This window comes from Terrapene carolina, unplaced genomic scaffold (genome assembly GCF_002925995.2).
Source record: "Terrapene carolina triunguis isolate 2854851 unplaced genomic scaffold, T_m_triunguis-2.0 Scaffold236, whole genome shotgun sequence".
Classification (NCBI taxonomy): domain Eukaryota; kingdom Metazoa; phylum Chordata; order Testudines; family Emydidae; genus Terrapene; species Terrapene triunguis.
The window spans coordinates 4,299,008-4,320,065 of record NW_020664587.1 but is presented as its reverse complement, the minus strand read 5'-3'; the positions used below and the strand labels follow the sequence as shown (position 1 = coordinate 4,320,065).

General features: G+C 53.2%; 1 protein-coding gene across 1 annotated transcript in view; it reads right to left on the bottom strand.

Annotated features, from left to right (window-relative positions):
• NKAIN1 (sodium/potassium transporting ATPase interacting 1) overlaps window positions 1–20,485 on the bottom strand; it is a 200,599-nt gene extending 180,114 nt beyond the window's left edge. The window contains exon 1 of the mRNA XM_026657175.2: window positions 20,432–20,485. Coding sequence (XP_026512960.1) covers window positions 20,432–20,485 — 54 coding nt within the window. The remainder of the gene's footprint in view (window positions 1–20,431) is intronic.
• Window positions 20,486–21,058: the final 573 nt, after the last annotated feature.

Here is a 21,058-nt window from a genome sequence, read left to right as displayed (position 1 = left end):
AGAAACGGACCACATCAAGGGTGACATTCAGCCCAGCACATGGACTAAGCACCACTTAAACCCTGGTGAAATGGGCTGTTAGTGGCTCCTCAACCTTGGGCAGGCCCCCTGCACAGGGGTGAATTTCACTGGGTCTGACAAAAAGCCCCTTCAGTTTTCCGGTTGTTTCCTGTTGTGGTGAAGCTGAGGGCTGTGCACGTTCGCTTTTAATCCCAACAGCCTCCTCGCCTCGCGATGTGCTTCATGAAACCTGGAGAGACCAGACGTAACCCTGGCATCTCTCAGAACACATTCCCCAAGGCCCTGCTCCTGCAGTCAGGACTGCTTGGGTCACTCGACTGGGACAGGGAGACCAGCCTTGTCAGCGTCTCTTTCCGTCTATAATTCCACTGGGGCTTCGCCCTGGCAATCCCCAATCAAGGGACAGTGGAGCCGAATGCCGGATTGGGGCCTGTGATGGTGCGGACCCCTGCGGCGCCTCCTGCTGGTCGTCTCTGGGAATTAGCTCTTTTCCAGCCTTCTGAGCGCCCTCTGCAGGCCAGTGTCCCGCTTGCCGCCGGCCCCGTGTCCCTCCCGGACCCCAGTGCCCCTTTACCCTGGGGCTGCCCCCTGGCAATACCCCACCAGTCTCTATGGGTCTCCCCTCTCTCGGAAACCCCCAACCCTCTAATCCTCACCTTGCCTCAGTCTGGGCTACTGCCAGTCATCACCAAGCCCCCGCTCCCTGGGGCAGACTCCAGTGTAAAAGCCACTCATCATAGGCAGGGGGTTCAGACCTGCTGCCTTCCTCTGCCTCCCAGTACCTCTCTGGGCCTTGGATCAGGCCCTGCAGCCTGGGGAGTTGCCAGCCTGGAGCTCCCCTGGCTCTCCCCAGCCCTGCTTCACTTCCAGTACCCTTCCTGCAGGCAGCCAGGCCCTGCTCTCTCCCAGCCTGGACTCTGAAGAGAGACTTCTTGTGGGGCCTCTGGCTTTCCAATCAGCCCAGCCTTTCCCCTGCCACAGTCCTCTCCCAGGGCTGTTTTAAGCCCTTCAGGGCAGGAGCGGGGTAACCACCCTGCTACAGGGCCCAAGCTAATTATTTATTGCAATGCAACAGAAATGGTTGCCCCAGGCTTAGAGTGCTCAAAAGCCTCATGCCTCCAGCTCTGCCCCAGAGCTTGCACCCCTGCACCCACTGACTCCTGGGGTGTGGTGCCATTATCCATCCCTGGGGAGAACTAGGCTAGCATGCGTGGAGGGGCTCCACCATCCCTCACCCCACAGCCCTGCCGTTTAATGATGGCAGCTGGAAATGTGTACTGCAGCCCTCTGCTGTGAGCCTGGCTCCGCTAATTAACGGGAGCACTGCAAGGCCCGTTTATCACCACCATGCAACGTCTCCTGAATCCCCTGCGCCGTCCCCCGCTGAGAGTTTAACTGGTGCCTGGCTCATCAGCAGGGCCCTGATTCAGGGGATATCCGCCAACCAAGGCCGGGAGGGCGGCAGCAGCCCGCAGAGAAGGATGAGTTTGTCAGGCGCGGTGCACCAGAGAACGGATTTCGGAGCTGTTTCCTGGCAGGTTCTGGCGCTCGCCCTCCACCATCGGGCCTGAACTCGGGCGATGCCGGAGCTTTTGCTGCGGTGGGACTGGCTCTCTCCTGAAACCCATCTCCCTGCCTGGCTCCTCCCTTTTAAAATGCCTAAATCTTCTGGTTATTTTGTCCAGAGATGTTTTTAAATTACTGCCACTATTGCTTGACTGCTGCACTCTGATTGGATTAATTTAACCACCTTGTCTGTAATACTGCTGCAGCCAGACAGTTCTTTCACTGAGGAGTGAGAGATTGTCTTTTTTACTGTTGTTCAGAATCCCCAGGAGGGCGTGGGGGGAGGGGGATTTATAGACCAAATTATTATCATTTTATTTTCATGAGACATTTTTCACACCAGCCTCCCTTCCCCATGAGCGGCACCCTCCTGCCTGCCCATTCCAAGCGGGATCATGCCAACGGTGATGGGTCAGTCAGACCCTGTGTCCTATAAACTAGGCTCACAAGAACATCAAAGGGCCTCTGACCAAGAGCCAGGGCCATCTTGACATCCCGGTGTCAGGATTAGATCACAGCAGTTACAGCATGACATTGGCCTTGGCTACACTCGCGCTTCACAGCGCTGCCGCCCCCTCAAGGATTAAACTCACAACGCTGGGTTTAGCAAGCCAATGCTCAAACCACTGTGGCCCTCCGCTGGCCATGTCCTTCCCAAGACATGGCGCTTCCTCTAGCTTCTCCACTCTCTAAGCCCCTCTAGCTCTCAGCCCACGTGCTAGCAAGCGCCGCTTCATGCCCCTCCTCGCACAGCTGGGGGAGCGGCAAGTGCTAGTCAGACAGTGCTGCCGTCTCTACGGGGTTCCGCTCCTTGCTGCCAGAAGCTGGGGCGCACTGGCAAACATGCGTGGTGGGGCTGTGCCTCTCGCGTGGGCCCCAGGGTTCCCCCGCCCCGCCCCCCTCTGACACCTGCCTCATGGAAAACATGCTGGAGCCATGTGCCAGCCCTACTGGCAGGGGAGAGCACGGGCGGGGGGATAACAGCCAGCTCCAGCACCATCCAGCATCAGGCTGCCCTGGCTGTATGGAGCAACCCCTGAGGGAGCATTGGAGACCAGTTCCACCAGTGGGGACACGAGCGCTGCCCTCCTGGGGCTGCACAGGGCCACACACCAGCTCCCAATTCTGAAGGGAAATACTTAGATCTGGGCAGGGAGGCCTGGGTCAGTTATTGCAATGAGCCCGTTTGGTGCCTGTCTGTGTGTGTGTGTCCGTCCGTCCGTCCACACATGCATTTGTCCAGGCCAATCCACGCGCTCCCTCCCTGCCCTGCTCGTGGTGAGCCGGAAGCTTCCTCTGGCCAAGGAGAGGGGGCTGGACATTTTAGCAGAATTCAAGCTTCAGTTGGAGAGTCCTTATAGCTGTGGAGAAAAGGGTCCAAACACGGCCTGGACCAACACAGTGCTGCCTGCCTGAGTCTGCAGACAAGTAGCTCCGTGGGCAAAGGTGGCGTGCAAGTCAGGGGACACAGGAGAGGGGATAATCAGGAGAAAACACCCCCCGCACTCTCTCTCACACACACACACACACACAGAGCCAGACTCATGCCCCTGGTGGTAGTGCAGGGGCTCCATGGCCCAGACACACACTGGCACATCTCACAAGCTGCTCAGTGTAACAGGCCGCAGCCCACGGGCTGCTGGGAGTCCCAGGGCCCCAATCTCCCTTGGCTATTTGCTAGTGCCAGGTGCACCATGACTCGGGTCCAATAAGCGCCAGGGCACATGGCTCAGTGTGACGATCGCTGACCAGGGCTGCAGAACGCAAGGAGCAAATACCCTCGGGCCAAGGGCTCAGCTCCTGAGGTCCCTTCCAACCCTGATATTATATGACCTGTGCCCAGGCTGCAACATATACAGTCACTTCAGAGAGCCCCCTGCTAGATCTCCCCATTTCCTGCTAGTGCCCTGCCAACAAGCTTTCCAGCCAGAACCTGCCTGCCACCTGGCCTTCCCCATGCAGCCAGTGCCCATCCTGCTGGGCTCACACCCAGGCTCTGGTCTCTCCCAGAGCCCCAGATGATGGAGGGAGCCCAGGAGCGAGCCAGCAGGTTCGGCTGAAGCAGTCGAGCTGGGCTGGAAGTGGAGTTTTCATTTCGCAGGGAAATCTGGGGTTTCAACATTTGTTTCTCTTCCTAATCAGGACGAAAACCAACATTTTCCCCGGAAGGAAAGGCTGGACAAAGATGCGACTGGGGCAGTGGAAAGTGTTGCATTTCGATAGAAACAAAATGTTCCGTTCCCATTTCAGCTTACGTTAGGTGGTATAACATTTGTTTGAAAACGGAAAGCGGATTTGAAAGGGAAAATTGAAATGTTACGTTCCCAAGAAAAGGCCGAGGCAAGACATTTCTGCCTTATCAAAGTGCTTGAGTCTAATTTTTTTTTCATAACAAAATTTCATCAAGATCGACATGTTTCCAGGAAACGTTTTGCGTCGCCAAAGCTGCAGTTCCGATGGAGAAATGTCCAACCGGCTCAGGTGGTCAGTCTGTGGCTGGGAGGCCCCTAAGGGTGTGTCTGCACTTCATCGTGAACCCAGATCTGCGGGCCCCGGGCTTGCAGACATGGTGTTTCCCACTGTATGCGTCCACACTGCATTGTAAACCTGGGCTTACAATTGCTGGGCCTGGGTCTCACAGCCGTGCTAATGTGTCCATACTTGACTCAGGGCTGTGGCTTCAACTGCGCATGCAAAGCAGCAGGGCTTGGGCCCTTATTTCAGCATGACTCAGGCTCTGACCCACTCCCCTAGCAGGCTCCTAGGACCCGGGTCCTGTGTGTTTGCTGACCTGAGTCAGACTGATTTGTGTGTGGATGGAAGGGGGGCTTGGGCTTAAACCAGAGTCAGAACCCGGGCTTAGCGTGCAGTGTAAACATATTCTGAGGGAGACACAGCATGCAGGTGATGCAGTAGGACGTGCTCTTCATCTTGAACCCATCCTGAGCCAGGGTACGATGCATTGTGCTTTCAGAGGACCTGTCAAAGCAAGGTCCTCAGCACTTATTCAGTGGCCTGTGGTAAATGGGAGAGAATATTTTGCCTTCACTTCCTGTCCTAAACTCACTGTGCCAAGTCACTGATGAGGTAATGACAGGTTCCTGCCCTGCTCCCCATCCCCCAGAGGCAGCTGCGTTTCCCTGCTGGGCGAAGCAATCACTGCACGCGACACTCCTGGAAATCACCTGCCAGCTTGCGAGAGGCGCTGCAGCGATCAATGCATAATAACCATCCTTGCTCTGGTTGGCGCCGGAGCCACTTTTCAAAGCGCATTAACAGCCCATGCCCCTCTCGGCAAGTGACGGGGCACTGGGCTCAGTACGGAGTCGGAAGGAACAGCACCTTTCACTGAAACCCCCACAACCAGCACACCGCTCCCAAACCAGGGCAGGCGGGCACCATGCGATCGGTGTTTGCCAGCACACAGGGCAGGCGGGCACCCTGCACTCGGTGTTTGCCAGCACACAGGGCAGGCGGGCACCATGCGATCGGTGTTTGCCAGCACACAGGGCAGGCGGGCACCATGCACTCGGGGTTGCCAGCACACAGGGCAGATGGGCATCAACATGCCCAAGACTTGCAAAGCAAGTCAATGCGAGAGCTGAGAGTAAAACTCAAGAGTGCAAATTCCCAGTCCCCTACTCCAACCTCCAGTCCATGCTCCCTCCCAGGGTCAGAGCCCAGGCATCCTGGCTCCTTCCCTCCTGCTCTAACTTGTAAACCACACTCTGCCCTGAGAGCTAGGCATCGATCCCCAGACACACAATTCCCAGTGCCTTATTCTAACCACTAGACCTCACTTCCTCCCAGAGTCAGGCACAGAACCCAGGAGTTCTGATCCTCCCCCCATCTTCTACCCACTGAACAGTGTTTCTGCATGCACTAGCTGCGCAAAGGGAAAAAATTCCTTCTCTAGCATTGCAGAGCTCATTGACAATGAGCTTTCTCTGCTCAAATTGCCCCAATCAGGCCTCGCCTTGGGGGTTGCTTCTTATCTAGTTTTATTAAGCAGTAATTATCTCCTTCCTGGGAGTTTGTCAGGAGGCAGAGTTCAGAGTTGGTGAATAAATAAAACGCAGAGGATACAGGCCAAGATGTTTATTGATCCACAAACCTTTTAGCTTCCGCTTTACTCCACGGCAAAACAAACAAACACGATTGCTGTTCTTCCATGCCAATAACTAATAAAATACATTTTTAATTTCTAAACCCTTACCCTTAACTTTCACAGCAGTGTAACGGCGTGTGACAACTAGCCAGGCCCCTAAGTCCTGCCACTTAAGGACCAAGAAATCAGAGCTGAAAAAACTACCAGGTGGAATGTAGATTCATAGATTTTAAAGTCAGAAGGGAACATTTATGATCATCTTGTCTTGACCACCCGCAGAGCACAGGCCAGAGAATTTAACCCAGGAATTTCTGCATCAAGCCCCATAACTTCTGTCTGAGTGGAAGCATGTCTTTAAGAAAAAGATGCTGTCTTGATTTAAAGAATTAAAGTTATGGAGAATCCATCCCATATTCCCATCCCTAAATAATCTGTGCCGGTGGTTAATTACCCTGGTTGTTACAAGCAGGCACCTTATTTCTCATCTGAATTTGTCTCACTTCAGCTTCCATACATTGGATCTTGTTCTGTCTTTTTCTGCCATTGACTATCAGAATTTTTTTCCCACATAAGATTTTGTAGACTGTGATCAAGTCACCTTTTAGCCTTCTGTTGGATAAACTTATTTGAGCGTCTCTAGTCTTTCATTATAAGGCAGGTTTGTCCATCCTCAAATCATTCTTTTGGCAATTTGCAACATCCTTTCTGAAGTGAGGACTTTGGAACTGAACACAGTGTCTATCCATTGATGGTCTCCCCGTGCCATATACAGAGGTCATATCATCTCCCTGCTCCGACGTGTTATTCCCCGGCTTTTATATCCCAGGATCACATTCACCCACTTAGCTACAGCATCACATTGGGAGCTCATGTTCACTTGGTTATCCACTGTTCAGAGTCACTGTTCTTCAGCATACAGTCCCCCATCATGCACGGGTTCCAGAGGTGTGGGCTTGCATTTGGCTGTGTTAACTTCTAAACACCCATCCTACCAAGTGATCCAGATCAGCCTGTATAACTGACCTGTCCCCATCAGTTACCACTCCACCAGTTTCTGAGTCATTGCAAATTTTACCAGCATCGGTTTTATAATTTCTTCCAGCTCACTCATAAAGATTTTGACTAGCAGTTGGCTGGGATCAGATCCCTGAGAACCCCTCTAGAAACACCCCCGTTGGATGATAATTCCCCATTTCCTTCCCCCCTACAATTCTCACTACCTTCTCCCCTCTCACAGACACAGAAGTTTCTTGTCTGATTTCATCCGCTAACCTCTCCACTTGCTCCAGTGACCCCATCCCATTTCCTGATCTCCCGCCTTCCCCCTCCTCTACTTTTCTTTTTAACCTTGCCCTCTCCCGCCTTCCCCCTCCTCTACTCCTCTTTTTAACCTTGCCCTTTAACCTGGCTCTTCCCCCTCTCCACCTTGGCCTCTCCAACTACCGCCCCATTTCCCTCTCCTCTCTGAACTCATTGACCGCGCTGTCTACAATCGCTGGCTGGAGCTCCTCCCGCCCAGTTCCCTCCTAGACCCTCTCCAGTCCAGCTGTCACCCCTGGCCTACACTGAAACCCTCTGCCAGTCGCCAGTTACCTCTTTCCAGCTAAAGCCCAGAGCCAGTGGTCCCAATCCTCACCTCCTTGACCTGCCAGTTGCCTTTGACACAGTCGGCCATGTCCTCCCTTGGCTTTCATGACTCCATCCTCTGGTGGTTCTCCCCCTCCCTCTCGAACTGCTCCTTCATTCTCCCTGGGCGAAACCACCTCACCCCCCTGCAAGCTTTCTTGGGTTGGGTTTCACAGGGCTCTGGCCTTGGCCCCTTCTCTTCTCTCTCCACCTTATCTCTGCGTAATCTCATCCACAAACACAAGCTCAACTCCCCGCTCACAGCTCTACCTCTCGCCACCAGACCTGTCTCCTGCTGTCCAAACTAAAATCTCAGCCCGTCTTTGTCAGATCTCCTTGGGGGGGGTCCAGCCATCAGCTCAAGCTCAACGTGGCTAAACCAGAGCGCCTAATCTCCCCCGCACCCCCCCACCAAGCCTCCCCTGCTAGCTCCTTTCTCAGGCATTGTGGACAACAACGTCATGCTGCCTGGCACTCAGCCCCGCAACCTGGGCAGTACCTTCGACTCGGGCCCCTCTCTAGGTCCTCAGGGGCTGGCTGCATTTCAAACCTGCCGATTCCTTCTGCATAACGTCTCTAAGATACGGCCTTTCCTACAGCCACACCGTTACAAGTCCCATCCCGGCTCCCATCATCGGGCAGCTCGATTGCAGCAACAATCGGAGCCCAGTGTCCTGGCCTGTCGCTTTGACCACGTCACCCGTCGGTTTGCATTCTTCTCCGGGCAGTACCAGGTTTACAATGGCACCGGTGGCGCCAGGCCCACACTCAGAAGGGGCCTCAGCACCCCCGCTCTGCCTGCGCTCCGCCCTGAGACCCTGCTCCCGCTCAGCCTCTTCCCGCCGAGGCCCTGCTCCCTGCTCGCTCCTCTCCGCCCCTTCCCCCTTGCGAGCAGCAGGCAGGGCCTCAGGGGTAAGAGGCTGAGTGGGCGGGAGGCCTCAGGGCATAGCGTGGGCAGAGCTGGGGGGGAGCGGGGCCTGCGGGGCAGAGCAAGAGGGAGTGGGGCCTCGGGGGGTGCAGGGCCTCAGGCCGGAGCAGGGCCTCGGGGGCGGAGCTTGGCCTCAGGGGCGGAGCCTCGAGGCACATTAGGGCGGAGCAGGGCCCCGGGGCAGAGCAGGGGGCAGGGCCAGGGCCCACAAAGGTTAATCCAGCCCTGTCTCTGGGCATCCCCTTCTCTCTCACATCAAAAACGAGCAGCTTGTTTTCCCTTTCAAGGCCCTTCCAGGTATATCCCTGCCCCACCTACCTGCTCTCATTCGCTACTGAGCTGTCAACTCCCGCCTCCAGCGCCCATGTACATTTTCAAACTGGTGCTTTTCTGCCTTCTCCCAGGCCACCTGTACCAGGGCGCGCTCGTACTGCTCTGCTGCCTCCTAGTGGCCCATCGGGGGATTAGCTCGCCGCACAGTCTGACGCCCCTTCCTGCGGTTACTCAGCCCATCATCCCGCTCACTCACTCCGCAGCCTTTCTCACGCTCCTGGAGCCGCAGCATTTTCCCCTCCATGGCCTAGCCCTCCAGCCAAGTCACACTGGTGTTCCCCCATTTCCAGGGTATACCAAAGTCTCCTTCGCAGTTGTCTCCGGCAGTCCCCAGATAGGCTCCTCTAGCAGGCCACTTGTGGCTTGGAGGGGAACCTGGGCCTGTCCTCTACACCAATCCAGGGACCCTTGCCCCAGCAGCTCAGGGCTTTACTCTCTCTGCCCTTGCTGCTCCTTCCCTGGACTGCTTCCTACACTGCCTGTTCCAGCCTGCTACTTCCACATCGCAGCCACACACACCCCCTGTTACCGGGTCCCTGGCTTCATAGCAGCCCCGCCTGTTTCTGCCCAGATGAGCTTCTTCCCCAGTTAAGCCTCATGGCATCCTAGCCTCCAGGTGCAGCCTATGGCTACCTGGCCTCTCTTGCCTATATGAACCCCTCCAGGGCTAGTGTGGAGTGAGCACCCCATCACCACTGCCCCACACAGCAAGTCAGTGGCAGCTCTGGGAATAGAACCCAGGAGTCCTGACATTCTCATTCTTGCTCTGTCCAGCACACAGCACTGGCTCCCTAAGGCAAAGTGAACACATTTTTCTTGCAAAGTCACTTGCTTAGAAATCGATCCCTGTCGCCAGGGAGTGGTGCGAGAACTGTTTGTCTAGTGAGGCTGGAAGGTCTTTGGGTCCGGGACTGTCACTGACTACGGGTCTGAGCAGCACTTAGCACAGTGGGGACCTGATCTTAGCTAAAGCCTGTAGGTCTGACTGTAATACAAATAACAACAGCTGCTTCCCGATTCCCTCAAAGAGTGGAATTTCCCCCCAAAGTCACCAGCCTCCTACTTCATCCTGCACCCGCAGCAGATTTAAACCCTGACATCCCCCAGCCCCCAGAGCTACATACAGGAGCCTTCTACCAATCGCAGTGGAGAGGGGGGATTCCTGGCTCCCCAGCGGCACAGAGCGCTCCGAGACCCACAAGCCACGGCAGCAGTAGGTAGAGAAATGCTATTTTGGGCCATTTTGAAAGGTTCCTTAATAATACATTGGTCTAAATGCGGCCTGGCTTCACAGGGGGAGGAGGCAAAAACGGTGTCAATAAACCTGTCCAAAACAGAGTTTTTCTGGAGCATGCAGCATACAGGCAGGGGTGGGGTCTAGATATTCATTCATACCTTCATCATTCAAGAGTAATGAGTCCTGCCCAAACACATGCCAATAAAGCCTTTATAGCAGACCATCAAGTCATCTGTATATAAATAATGCATACATAAATGTGTTTATATCTATCTATCCCCGTACATCCCTATCTATCTATTATCTATCCCCATATACTCCTATCCCCATACACCCTATCTATCTATCTATCTATCTATCTCCATACACCCCATCTATCTATCTATCTATCTATCTATCCCCATACACCCCTATCTATCTGTCTATCTGTCCACACACATTGTAGTCCTGTCTATATGGCCGGCCATGTGTCTTTTGTATGTTCTCTTGGGCTCTGTAACCCCAATTGGGCTAATACCAATGACACTGGTAGCACCTGCTGAAGTTAAGGGTCTTTCCACATAACCCCTGCTTCCTCCTGCCCAGAATTTCCTGGGGAACCTGCCTTCTGAGCTGTCTAAGTGTGTGAGCTCTGCGTCCTGCCACCCCAGTGAACACGGCACAGAGACCTCTCGGCCCTTTGCAACGTCTGGTCTCTGAATAGCCCCGAACCTGCCTCATCCCCCAGTAGGGTGACCAGATGTCCCGATTTTATAGGGACAGTCCCGATTTTGGGGGCTTTTTCTTATATAGGCTCCTATTACCCCCCACCCCCATCCCATTTTTTTACCCTTGCTATCTGGTCACCCTATCCCCCAGCCCGGCTGAGAATGTGGCGTGGAGAAATCTCGGGGCCATCCATCCATAACGCCGTTTGTCAGCTCCCAACACAATTTCCATGGCAACAATGCAAATGTGAAAGCATTCCATAATCATTAGGGAGCGGAGCTGAGCAGTATAAACAGTGACTGCAGTAGATTACATGCCTATTATGAACAGTCGCGGCTTCTGAGCACTGGTAATTATACCTAATTGTGCATTTAATTGTGTAATTGAAAACCCACATATAGAGTTCAGCCCGGGCTTCTTCCCTGCCCCCCTCCAAAGTACGGGGAAAGGCAACCGGGGCAGAGCCTGAAGCCACAGGGCAGTGCTGGGCCAGGGCCTCTTTGCAACCGTTCATGCCCCACAGTCGTGCACTGGCTGCCACAGAAACCGCGCACGGACAAAAGCTTCCCGGGAACGTGAGAAGCAGGTGGTCTCCCCCCTCCTGATGCGTCAGCCATAACGACACTGCAGGCCCTCACCATTTGCCCAGCTGCCCAGGGCGGGGGGCAGCTGACATTCCTCCGACCAGCTAGGTGTGGGGCGGGAGCATTGTCCAGCCCAGAGCTCGGACCAGCGGCGCCTGAATCAGGAGTGAACTGGGTGCAGTCAGGGGGATGTGATAGCAAGCCAGGGGGAGTGGAAGCAGGATCAGGCCCGCAGAGAGGGAGAGGGAGCCCGCAAGGGAAGACAGACTGAGATGTGTGGAGCGGATGCTGGCTGGCATTGCTGGCAGAGTGGAGAGGGCTGGGGATCCCAACAGGAGACACAGGCTGAGGTGGAGGCCAGGGCAGAGCTGGGCAAGGCCTCAAAGGAGAGTCTGAAGTTGACAAAGTGGGAGGCCCAGAGGGCAGTGGCAGGGTCTGAGTGCTGGGCCAGGGAGATCATTTTGGACAGCAGGGCAGGGGAGAGATGTGGGTATCAGGGAGGGCAGAGAAGATTCACAGATGTCAGGCCAGAAGGGACTATGCGACCATCCAGTCTGCCCTCCGTATAGCCCAGGCCAGAGGGCTTCCCAGAGTTAACTGCTGTTCGAACAGGAGCAGCGCTTTAGAGAAACATCCAGTTGTGATTTTAAAATTGTCGGTGATGGAGAATCCACCACGACCCTTGACAAGTTGTTCCAATGGTTAATTACCCTCACTAGAAAAATGTAACCTTTAGCTCTAGCCTGAATTTGTCTAGCTTCTACTTGCATTGGCTCAGGCTATGCCGTCCTCTGCCCGACTGAAGAGCCCATCACCAGATATTTGTTCCCCATGAAGGTACTTACAGACTGTGGTCAAGTCATCCCGAACCTTCTCTGTGTTAAGCTAAATAGCTGGAGCTCCTGGAGGCAGGTTTTCTAATCCTTTCATCCTTCCGTGGCTCTTCTCTGACCCCTCTCCCACTTATCACCACCCTTCTGGAGTCGTGGGCCCCAGAACTGGACACAGGATTTAAGCAGTGGTCACGCCAGAGCCAAATACAGAGGTAAAACAACCTCCCTAGCCCTGTGTGTGATTCCCCGATTATACACCCACTGGTCGCATGAGTCCTTAGGAGAGGTGACAGCAATGGAAGCAGGAGGCACTTACAGACCGGGCAGGGTCAGGGTGACCAGATGTCCCGATTTTATAGGGACAGTCCCGATTTTTGGGTCTTTTTCTTATATAGGCTCCTATTACCCCCCACCCCCTGTCCCGATTTACACATTTGCTGTCTGGTCATCCTAGTCAGGAGAGAGGGGAACGGCTGGGTTATTATACGCGAGGGAGGAAGACGTGATCAGGCTTCTCCCACCCAGTGACGTAGAGCTCCTCTGTTCCGTGATCCACCCCCGGAGTCCCCGCATGATCCTCCTAACAGCCCAGTGACAGCTCTGCAGTGCATCGTGTGCCAGACACGCTGCCTCTGCTGCCCGCTGTCTGGGGAGCTGTGCACACAAAAGCAGCAGCCCTCCCACGCCAGCCTCTGCCAGGAGGCGCGGCCCATCTAATCCTCTCTCCTGCCCCCAGCCACCCAAGGGCAGGAGCATAAGGACTCAAGGAGGGAAGGCCGGGCCCACAGACTGCTCAGCATGCAGATCAGATGCTGGAATGGGGCCAAAGAGGCCTTCCCAATGGAGCTAGTTCATGAGCCGCAAGAGCTCACGGAGCCCCGTCCCAGCCGGTGATTGACATGTGACACACTGGCATCGAGACGGGCTCAAGGGGCTGGCCAGGAGGGGGAGTGGCCTGGCTGGGGAGATTTCTTTCTGCCCAGCTGAAAAAGAAACGAAGACAAAGGAAACGCTGGATCCAAACAACACCAAGGGGCTGCCACAAACTGGCAAGGAAAGAGCACATCCCGCCTGCCTCCGCTCAGCCAGCTGCACCCACGGCATTCGCAGCAGCTGCGCTGCAGGCCCTTATCAGGGACAAGCCTTGCATCTCGTGGGGCTATTTACCCCTGGGCGTGGCCGGTGTCGAGCGCAGCCGGGCTGAGCTGCCCAGGAAGAACACTGTGCTTCGTGGCCCCCGGAAATCCCCACACCCTCCAGCCTGCGCTCCAGCGGTGCCTGTGCCGCACCAGGAATGGCACATCTCACGGCAGCCAGAATCTCCCCTGCTAGAGGCAGCAGATCCTAGAGTGCATTGGGCGCTGGCCAAGGAGTCAATAGACGGGGTCTATTTCCAGTTCCTGCCGTCTGACCGTGGGCACCTCTGTCTTCACTCCCTATTTAAAGTGTCATGTCTTTGGGGCAGGGAATGTCTCTCACTGTGTGTGTGTGTACAGCACCCTGCACAAAGGGGCCCGGATCGCGGTTGCAACCACTGGTTGCTACGGTAATACAATTAATAATAACTTATTTGACGGATTGGACTATTTGAGCACCTGCTAGATTAATAGACTGGCATTGGGAGGTCATTAGAGGGCTGCTTGCGTAGTTTTTTTCTCCTCTGGTGGGAGGGGGGGATGGGAGCAGTAGCTGCAGTGAGTATCACTCAGACTGAGACAGCATGGCTTGCTGGTACCTGGAGTATTCTCAGGCTGCATCACCTGGCACGGCAGGCTGGGAGCGGTGTGCCCCTGGCCACGCTTCCTCATTAGCAACGAAGGTCTGATTAGCTCTATTCCACTGGTCCAAATCATGGGCCCCATCTGCTCTCACACTCGTTTTACACCCGTGGATCTCCGTTGACTCCGGTGGAGTTATCACTGATTTGCACTAGCGTGATCAGAATCAGGCCCTAAGGACAACCCTTGGGGGGCCCTCACTTGTGGGCGGGTTCAACAAAGTACCAGCTGATTGTGGCCCAGCCAGAATGGGGCAACAGCTTTCAAAATACTGCCCGATTTTAGACTTTTTCCAGGAACAACTGATAGAATTTCCCTGAGCTATTAGATCTACTAGCCAGACTGGTCAGACCACTGATCTATGCAGGAGCCCTGATCCTAGAATTTAGAGAAAGGAAAGTCCTATTCCTGATGTCCTCAGAGCTTCAGTGACTTCACTGGGAGTTTGGGGGGCACAAGGACAGCATCCCGCCTCCTGGTGATACCTCAGGAGATGATGAAAGCCCTCATCTCACATACTTGGCCAAGCACAAAGAGCAGCACATGGGCAAGTGGAAAAGCACTTGGGACCACTGTGACCAGGACAGACCCGGAAGCGTGAAATTCAATTCCTTTGCCTGAGCTGGCAGATCTGCCAATGATTGTAAAAGTTCATCATATGGTAACATTTCCCAGCCACGGTACTGGACTCAACAATATTCCATTCGGATATGAGAGGGAAAGCGATGGAACTCTTCCTAAACTCCACCCACAATCCCGAACTCCCACCCACAGTCCCCAGCTCCGCCCACAATTCCAGCCGGCCTGAAGGCCGATCCACGGTGTTGACATTCAGTCATCACCAGTAGGCTTTAGTCAACATACTCCATTGCCATGGCTAAGGAGCATCAACGCCCAGCAGAGCCATTGTCTGTGTGAGCCGCTGCATGCAGAGAACACAGCATCAGGGCAGGCTGGGCAGGCTTTCTTTACATTCCCAAGGGCTAGCAACTTCTTCTTTTTAAAGTCAGTTTAAATTCTAAGTCTGATGAGCAACAAAGACCCAGCAAAACCTGCCCCCCTTGAGTGAATTCAGCATTGCAGCTGCACCGAGAAGTACTCCCACCTATCACTCATTTCATAGACCCCTTGTTGTTGAATAATTTTGGGCCAGCATCAAAACAACTTTTGATTTCATTACACTCATCATGATCTGAACTCTCTCGAGCCAGTCCCCTCCGGGCACATCTCCTCTCCAGCCCAAACAACTATTATGTATTTTACTCTTAACTGTCTGCTTTTTTGCCCTTCTGCCTTTTATTTAAAATTTCCCCCTACATGATAAAACCTGGTACTTTTCACCTCTAGATCGCATAGTGATTTACAGAGGTCGGGGGGGGGGGTGTCACTAATTGCTTCTCAGTGACAGGGAGAAAGGGAATGGACCTTTACTCAAGGTTACATAGCAAGTGAGCGGCAGAGCTAGGCACACACCCAAGTCCTAACTCCAGCTGTTGTGCCACCTCCCCTGAATCACAGTGCCTCTCTGCCCTGGGTAACTGTTCAGATTCGGTAAATAGCTTCATAACAGTTTTCAAAAGTGACTTCTCATTTGGGGTGCCTGTTTTTTCTGCATCCAACTTGAGACCCTGCAGCCTGCTTTTCAGAGGTACTAAGCATCCACAACTCCCAGTGACTTCAACTGTGCAAGTCACTTCACCTCTCTGGGCCTCAGTTTCCCCATCTGCAAAATAGGCCTAATGAATTTTGTAAAGTGCTTTGAGATGCCTGGATGGAAGGTGCTGTGTAGCAGATGTCAGGACTTCCTGTTGGCGGAGAGCTGGCTACACTGCAGTTGGGAGTTGTGATTCCCAGCCCAGGTAGACGGACTTGTGCTGCCTCACAGGCAATTCTTTCTGTCAGGCTCTCAGCTCAAATGTCCATGCCTAGTTCCCAGGGAGCAGCTGTACCCCAAGAACTGGCTCTTAGTAGAAGGAAGGCAGAGAACAAGCCCTGTTGCTGCTTGCAACAGCTCCACATTAAAAACCTACATGTCACAAAACTAATAACAATACAGCATTTCTTACAAGACTGTCCCCTGCCCCCATGCTGAAGGGAAAAAACTTGTAAGACTAGGTATGACAGCGCCACCTGGTGACCTCTGCCATCACAGGCATCCAGGGACAAAGCCAGGCAACCACTTTCACTGCCTGGGTGAATGCTTCCAGGGCATGGCCTCACCCCCAGCACACAGTATCTCCTCATACAACCAGACAGACGCATGCATTGGGTCTCACCTGCCTCACCCACCCCCAATGCCTCCACTGACAAAACGCTGCGCTTTAGACCTCTGGTGATTAGTTAGATGGTTTAATCAAATGGAAAGTCCAATTCTCCCCTGTCATTTGGTAAGCGGAAAGTGAGCAAAACACTGTCAGGTAAAAACTCTCATCTAATTACAATAACAACAACACGTACGTTACCATAGCGATACCAAAATCAGTTACAGAGTAAGATTTAAATCATAGCAACAATGAATCATAGAGTTTAAGACCAGCGGGCACCACCAGAACATCTCTCTGACCTCCTGTATATCACTGGCCACCAGCACCAAACCCGACCCAATGAAACAAGGCAGGGGTTAAAACACTTTAGGGGAGGATTAATATCATACGCAATAAAACCCAGGCTGGGGCAGCTAAGAGGGAATTCAGATGAGCCACATATTTCATTACTTAAAAAATGAAATGAACAAGCCACTCATCGTCCTCCGGTCACTCTTGCGTGTATTTTCAATCCCAGTTCCCCTCCTTTCACCTGCAAGCATCGATCACCACTGTGTCTATCCAGGTGCTCACAGAACCTCCACCTCTGAGCATCTCCTAAACATTAGTGAGCTGAGTCCCGCCACAGCCCCCGGGAGCTGACCTCTCAAATGTTTCGCGGGAAGTCACTTGTTCCCTGCCCAGCTCTGCACAAATCTAGCACCCCCTGGAAATTAGTGACATCAAAAATAAAGAGTCAAGGAGCTGGAGTTATAGACAGAGCTATCTACGAGGCAGGAAGGCAGGATGTGAGCTTCCTGCCTTTGTCACCACCCCGGGCAGGTTGAGAGGTAGGGTGGAATTGTTAGCCCCATTTTATACATGGAGAACGGAGGCCCAGAGCCAGGGTGTAGCATAGGATTTGCAGTCTGATGTTAGCATGTGCTAGCTAACACATGCTTTCAAAGTCTACACCAAACACACTGCCCTTAACCCAAGCTAAATGGGCAGAGGTAATGCACCCGAGGCAGCCACACCTTTAAATCTTAGCCAGGACAAGGCCAGAATGGGTAAGCGATTTGACCTTGCTGACTCAGGAAGTCTGTGGCAGAGTCAAGAATTGAACTCAGCTCTCTGTTCAGAGCCTTATCCACAAGGCCAGCCAGCCAGCCAGCCATCCTCCCTCCTCTCCGGCTGCTGCCTCTTCCCCTTTGCCAGCTCGCTCTGTCTTTGTGAGCTCATATTTGGTGCTGGGGCACCCTGTGCATGGACGCTCCCTTCCCGAGGGGCTCACACCCAAATCCTCAGCACATAGATCATTTCTGTCACCCCTGCAATCTGACACTTGCCGTTGGTTTTGCTCCGCCCCCTTCGGCGGTGAGGGGGACAGCTGTCCAATCCATGATTAGTATTTATTAGATGTAGTACAGTAGCACCTAGGAGCCCGAGTCCTGGACTAGGACCCCATGGTGCTAGGCGCTGTACAAACAGTCCATCTTTTACTCTGGGCCAATCAGAGCAGCAGTATGATCGTAACACAATGAGGCGGTTTAGTTTCCCATGCTCCCTTGTGAACTGGGCACACTGAGGAGCGTCTCGGTAATGGGGAGCGAGGAGAGGAGATCTCGTTATCCTCCCTCCAACTCCACAGTCCTGCTTGGTTTCCTCCCTCTCCCCCTCTTGCTCAGGCTGTCTGTCGCCTCCACATTCCCATCACCCTTTGCCACAGGAGCTTTTTGCTTTCATCTCCAATTCCCCCTTCTCTCAGGACCCTTTGATAACGAACAAACACGGTCAGATAATTAGCAACGAGGTCGGGCTCCCGCCAGCACCATGCGCGCGCTCGCCCCTCCCCCCTGCACTCTCGGGTCCGATCGAGCCCCAGCCTGAACCGCCAGAGCCAAACCCCAACGGACTGCCTTTTGCAAAAACCAAACCCAGCTGCGCTTTACCAACCACGTCACCAGTCCAGCTACCGGGCAGCAAAGCTCCCAGCACCTCCCATGACATTAATTAGCCTGTTTCCTATGGAAACTACAGCTTCATTCTTGATCTGTGTGCTGAGGATCTGGGGCGCATACCTTACAGGGACCTTCCCGCCGCAAATAGCTCCTCACTGGCGCTGAGAAGACATTTCCCCCACAGGACATAGGGGTATTTCACCTTCCTCCAGAGCACTGCGTAAGGGCGAGCTGAGTGTATCCACACACTTCTATCTTAGGTGAAGGCTGGGCTCACAACAGGAGCTGGGCCAGAGGATGTCTCTACGGGCCAGAGGCCTCCAGCAATGGACCTTGGTGATGGCCATTGGTGGAATTCAGCCCTTCCCAACTCCTTCTCGGAGATCTTAAATCAACCACATTAAGGTCTCAACAGAGACCGTACAGTCAATAACTGTCACCCGCTGTCCTTAGCTCACCCCACTGTTCCTGAACTCTGCATCTCAGAAAGATCACTCCCTGTCCGGGGCCTTCCCCTGGGATCAGTTTTAAAACCATGTATCATCAAGGTACGTGACAACACCTTTCCAAACCATCCTGGTCCTGGTTAAAATATATACGATGGGTCTCTTAAATTACCCAATAAACAATAGAGGTTGGTTGAGAGCCTGTTTGGTCAGTGGGGTAAATCTTTATGGTAGGGCTCCTAAGGGATGGATGGGTTTGCACCTCAAACCATTGGGAGATACTTGGTTTCACTGCAGCAGCATTGGGACACACTCTAAGTACATCTACTGGAAACCTTGGCCCAAGTTTGGCCAGCATAAAGTTTTACTGTGCAGACATAGCAGCATCTTTTCCAACCCTAGGAGCTCAGATGGATTCCTTTCCCCCTCTAAAATGAATAACCTTTTCTCCCTTTAATGACCTGTAAGATTTGACCCTAAAACAAACACCAGCAATGCTCTTTTGGAGCCCTGGATGGGTGAAAAGGGGACTGACCCCAGCAAAGAGAAAATATCCAGGTGGGTTTTTTGTACCCTTGTCATAACCGCACACAGACATTCACGCACCATTTTTATAATGAACATTCCCAAATGCAGGCACATCAAAGATCAAGACATTGCAGAACACAATGCCGCCAGGGAGGAAGTTTCATGGCCCGGGAAAGAAAAGGTGGTTTCTAATGGAAATGACAGAACTTTAGTGGAGCATCACTGGTAAGTTCCACTCTAATGAGAAATCCTTTTCTGGCTTACAGTGTGTCACAGAGCATTGCACACAATACCCAGGTAAGCCTCCCAGACAGTCACCAGCTATTAGACATCATTGTTACATGATTCACTTTCATGTTTCCCATAACCCACCATGAAGACATTGGCTTCCACTTGGATTTTAAAATTCATTAACTACTTCAGTGTCTATTGCACAACCCCTTGGGATGAAAAACTAATAATGCAATAAGAATGCTAACGGAACCTCACAGCATTGCTGTCATGGATATATATTTGCTACATTGCCTTTGTTGCATCCGAAGAAGTGAGGTTTTTACCCACGAAAGCTTATGCCCAAATAAATCTGTTAGTCTTTAAGGTGCCACCAGACTCCTTGTTGTTTTTGTAAACAATGCTTTTTATTGACCAGACCTAATGCAAGCATGATATTAGACATCTTGTAAAATCCCCTCTGTGATCAACAGCAATGTTGCAGGCAGATTGGCCAAAATCTCTGGAATTTCCCCATTTTCCTAGCCCTGGGCAAGTCTCTGTTAATCCCAGGATTGCCACGGAGGTGATCCAAATTCTAAGGTGTTTTTCTCCATCTGAGTTTCCCATCTGTCCAGGAAACTGCCTGGATAATTAATTATTACCTCCCTCAGTCTCCTTTCATCCGAAACTCGCCTGATAGCCCACATGCTTGCATCCGCTGGCCCCTGATACTGTACCACTGTCACCAGGCTGATTAAGATTGATCTGCGCCCGGTGAAAAGCACGACACATAATTATTGCAAATATCAACAATCCTATTCAAATGAGATCTGTTTATTTGCTCTCTGGCTCTCTCCAGAACATGTGTGCCTCCCCAAACTACCTGCCACTCTGTGCAGTCAGATTGATCCCATCCGCAGGCAAAAGAGAGTTCACAAAGTATTCGTTTAAGTTTTGCTACTGTCATTTTCTTGGCATGTAACAATAAGAGGGTCTGAACATGGAAGCCTGGGACCCAAAGCCTGGGTGAAACGTAGGCAAAGGGGCCAGGTTTCAGGTCCAAACCAAGATCCCACCTGCTCCAAACTGACTCCAGGGCACTGACCACACAATACAGAAAACTGCTTCCGAGAGGTTTCCGGAGCGCCTTTGATGTGGGGTGGGGGAAGAGGGTCACATTTTGGGGGTCGCATGTAACCGTCCCTAGCCTGGCCTGCCAGCAAGGTCACGTCCCAGACAGAGTGGTTAATAACGCGAGTGCACAGCTAGCCACAAAGCACAATAGAGCCGGAGGAGCAGGCACCAACCCTTGTCTTACCAGCTGAAGGCAGCAGAATCCAACCAGCGTGCATCGCCCGTTGCATTTCCCCATGGTTTCCTGGCTGGAGCCTGGTATTTTCCCCACACTGGATGAGCGCCGTCTTCCTCCAGCTTCAGCGATCCTCCCTTTGCCGATAAAAACACCCCTCAGAGAGCATCAGGAGCAAACCCGCCGCACGCCTTGGGCTCCAGCCCTCTGCCAGAGCCGGCACTTCCTTCACAGCAGCCCTCCTGGCTTTTGCCTGCAGCCAGGATAGCCTAGAAGCAGGAGCGGTTCAGAAAGGGGCATTTTTGTCCGTCCCCCCCCCACCCCCTTCCTTCTACAGCTCTGTCTGGACTTGCCACATTTCCAAGCGGATGATCAGATGTTGCCATCCATCTCCCGGGAGCTGCTCTGCGATGGCTGAGACAGGAGCGAGGTGGGGAGGGGGGACGGGGAAAGCAGCCCCCCTTGCTTTGCACAATGTTGCATGGAAGATTGGCTTGGAGCTCTCCAGCCCCTTCTATTGTTCCCCCCACCCCCTCCGACACAAGCAGGATTTGTGCCCCTAGGGAGAGGGAAAGAGAGGGAAGGGCAAAAAACCGAAGAGCTCTTGGAAAAGGCAGGAGGACCAGAGGAGGAAGC